The 2,984-nt window shown below is 27.1% G+C and overlaps 1 protein-coding gene across 1 annotated transcript in view; it reads left to right on the top strand.

Moving 5' to 3' along the window:
• Window positions 1–2,620, top strand: part of LOC101503394 (GDSL esterase/lipase At1g29670-like) — a 6,993-nt gene extending 4,373 nt beyond the window's left edge. Inside the window, exons 2-5 of the mRNA XM_004497669.4 lie at window positions 371–495; window positions 766–1,008; window positions 1,706–1,961; window positions 2,199–2,620. Coding sequence (XP_004497726.1) covers window positions 371–495; window positions 766–1,008; window positions 1,706–1,961; window positions 2,199–2,422 — 848 coding nt within the window. The 3' untranslated portion in view covers window positions 2,423–2,620. The remainder of the gene's footprint in view (window positions 1–370; window positions 496–765; window positions 1,009–1,705; window positions 1,962–2,198) is intronic.
• Window positions 2,621–2,984: the final 364 nt, after the last annotated feature.

Genomic DNA, 2,984 nt, shown 5'->3' with positions numbered 1-2,984 from the left:
ATGAAGAGTCATGATTTTCCTACTTTTATTTTTTTTTATTTTTATCAATCATAAAAATAGAAATAATATTTATGGTATTTACGCCATATTTTTCATGACAATTATATCTTTAATCGTAAAATTTATATGAAATAAATCACTTAAATTTGACTAATTAACATAATAATCTTAACAAATTTAAATATTACACGTGTAATCCAAATTTTTTAACAAGAAAAACAAACTAGAAAATGTAGATACGAATTAATAATAAATTAGTAAACATGATTTTTGTTTTGACGGGCTAAATTAGGGGTCATGTTACTTTGTATATTATTGAATAAAAATATTCCTTTTTATATACATGTATAAATCTATTGAAATTTGACAGCTGAACTTTTGGGATTCGAGGATTATATATCTCCTTATGCAACAGCCAGAGATCGGGACATACTCAAAGGAGTCAATTATGCTTCTGCAGCTGCTGGAATAAGAGAAGAAACCGGACAACAACTAGTATATTTTTTATCTTTATAAAAAAACTAGTATATTTTTAACTCTATAATCTATAAATAAATAAACTTTTTATAATATTTTTAGTCCGTTAATGAGAGACTAATAATGAGCTAAAAATACATTAGTTTTTGTTAAATACAAGACAAAAAAAATTATAAGGAAGAATTAAATCAACATTTGAGTTAACCCTAATTTCCTTCATTTTTTGTTTCATAATTAACCACGCGAATAGTCTCTAGAATTGTTCATTTTTTTTTCTCTACTTTGTAGGGAGATCGTATAAGTTTTAGTGGGCAAGTGCAAAATTACCAAAAGACAGTATCCCAAATGGTAAATTTGCTTGGAGATGAGAACACAACTGCAAATTATCTTAGCAAGTACATTTATTCAATTGGATTGGGTAGCAATGATTACCTTAACAATTATTTCATGCCTGCTTATTCTAGTAGTAGACAATATACACCACAACAGTTTGCTGATGTTCTTATTCAAGCGTATGCTGAACAACTCAGGGTTAGACTCTCATTCTCTCTATTAATTACCATTTCACTCTTTTACATTGTATATTGTTGGTTTTCATTGTATTTATCAAATACGGCACTAAAGCAAATTTTAAAATAAGAAATTGATAAAAAAAATTTAATATTTATATATATATATATATATATATTTTTTTTTAATTTTATTTATTTAAAATTGACCATTCTTACTTTAATGATGTAAAATGTTTTAATTATGTCAATTGATAAAAATTTTTATAGTTTTTTATGCCAAAACATACTTAAGAAACAATTACTTTGAGAAGTCTTAAAGTCCTAAGAACTAAGGTCTGCCCACTATATCTAAATTTCAAATATCCTACTTTTGTTAGAAAGAAAAAGAATTGTAGTAATTTGAAATAGAAATGGCATGCAAAAGCTATTTTATTATTACTATTTTTAATTACACATGAGTTGCCTAAAATAAAAAAAAGATTACACGTGATTTAGAATCTTACGGAAGAAAATTCAAAGTCTTCTTATATAGTCTTTTCAAAAATAGTTCAGTCTTACCAAGTTTAGTAAAAAACCATTTTATAATAATAAAAAATAGAGAATAAATATAATATATTTTTAAATTTTTTTTACTATAAATAATAAAATTCACTTTTGAACTAAGTTCATATTAAACACCCTGAAAAATTAATGATTGATTTGTGCCTGTGACTTAGATCCTATATAACTATGGAGCAAGAAAAATGGCTTTATTCGGGGTTGGTGAAATAGGTTGTAGCCCAAATGAATTAGCCCAAAACAGCCCAGATGGTAGAACATGTGTTGAAAGAATTGATTCCGCAAATCAATTATTCAATAACGGTTTGAAATCTCTTGTTGATCAACTCAACAACCAGCTTCCCGATGCAAGGTTCATCTATGTAAATGTTTATGGTATCTTTCAAGACATCATAAACAATCCATCATCATTTGGTAATTACTTTCTGACTAAGATATTTTCTGGTTATAATTTGTCTTGTAGTATCTTTACTCGCTATTATAAGAAACAGAGAAAGAAAAATACTTTTATTAATTTTAAGAAATTCAATTATATCAAATATAGTTGTTTATCTTTTTATATCAAATATTCAACTACACATATTAAATAATTTATGGGAATCAAATTTTAGACAAAATTTTGCTTATTTTGTTATTATATTTAACTTTCAGGTTTAAGAGTTACAAATGAAGGATGTTGTGGTGTAGGAAGGAACAATGGTCAAATTACATGTTTGCCACTTCAAACCCCATGTAATAATAGGAACGAATACTTATTTTGGGATGCATTTCATCCAACTGAAATTGGCAATACTATAATTGGTAAAAGAGCTTACAATGCTCAATCTGCATCAGATGCTTATCCTATTGATATCAATCGTTTAACACAAATATGATGAAAATCTAGAAGTGGTAATAAGTTGGTTGTGGAACTTTATTAGTGTATAATGGAGTTATTTACGACAAAGGTGTATAAGTGTAATTCACCATAAATATTTGTTTTTAGATTTTCATATTGATGTTACTTCTCAACTGGTGAAATTTTCTTCTAAATTGAATAAAACCCGTGTGATGCACATGTAAGTTGATTTTTTTTTCTAAAGACTAAACAAATTATATGAAAAAAGATATTCTAAGCACAAGGTGTGTCAAAAATATAAAATACACAAATATTACAATCATAACATCTTCACGCGTAAGAGGGGGGAACCTTAAACAAGTAAAAACACTCTTAAAATTTCGAACATAACTTAGGATGTCAATATCCTTGAACGAAATCACAGAGAATCCCTTTACCTCTAAATTTGCCCTAACACCACATAATAAATTTAAGATCACATCACATTTCATACAAAAAAGAAAGCTCCTCATATACGATAGCTCCAATTATAGAAGTAGAGCATGCTATCCTTCTTCTTTATTTCATCAGCATAGCCTAATCCCTTTATCCCCTCTCCC

The sequence above is a fragment of the Cicer arietinum genome, chromosome 8 (assembly GCF_000331145.2).
Source record: "Cicer arietinum cultivar CDC Frontier isolate Library 1 chromosome 8, Cicar.CDCFrontier_v2.0, whole genome shotgun sequence".
NCBI classification, from domain to species: Eukaryota; Viridiplantae; Streptophyta; class Magnoliopsida; order Fabales; family Fabaceae; genus Cicer; species Cicer arietinum.
The sequence above is the reverse complement of the archived record's forward strand: the minus strand, read 5'-3'. Positions and strand labels throughout refer to the sequence as shown.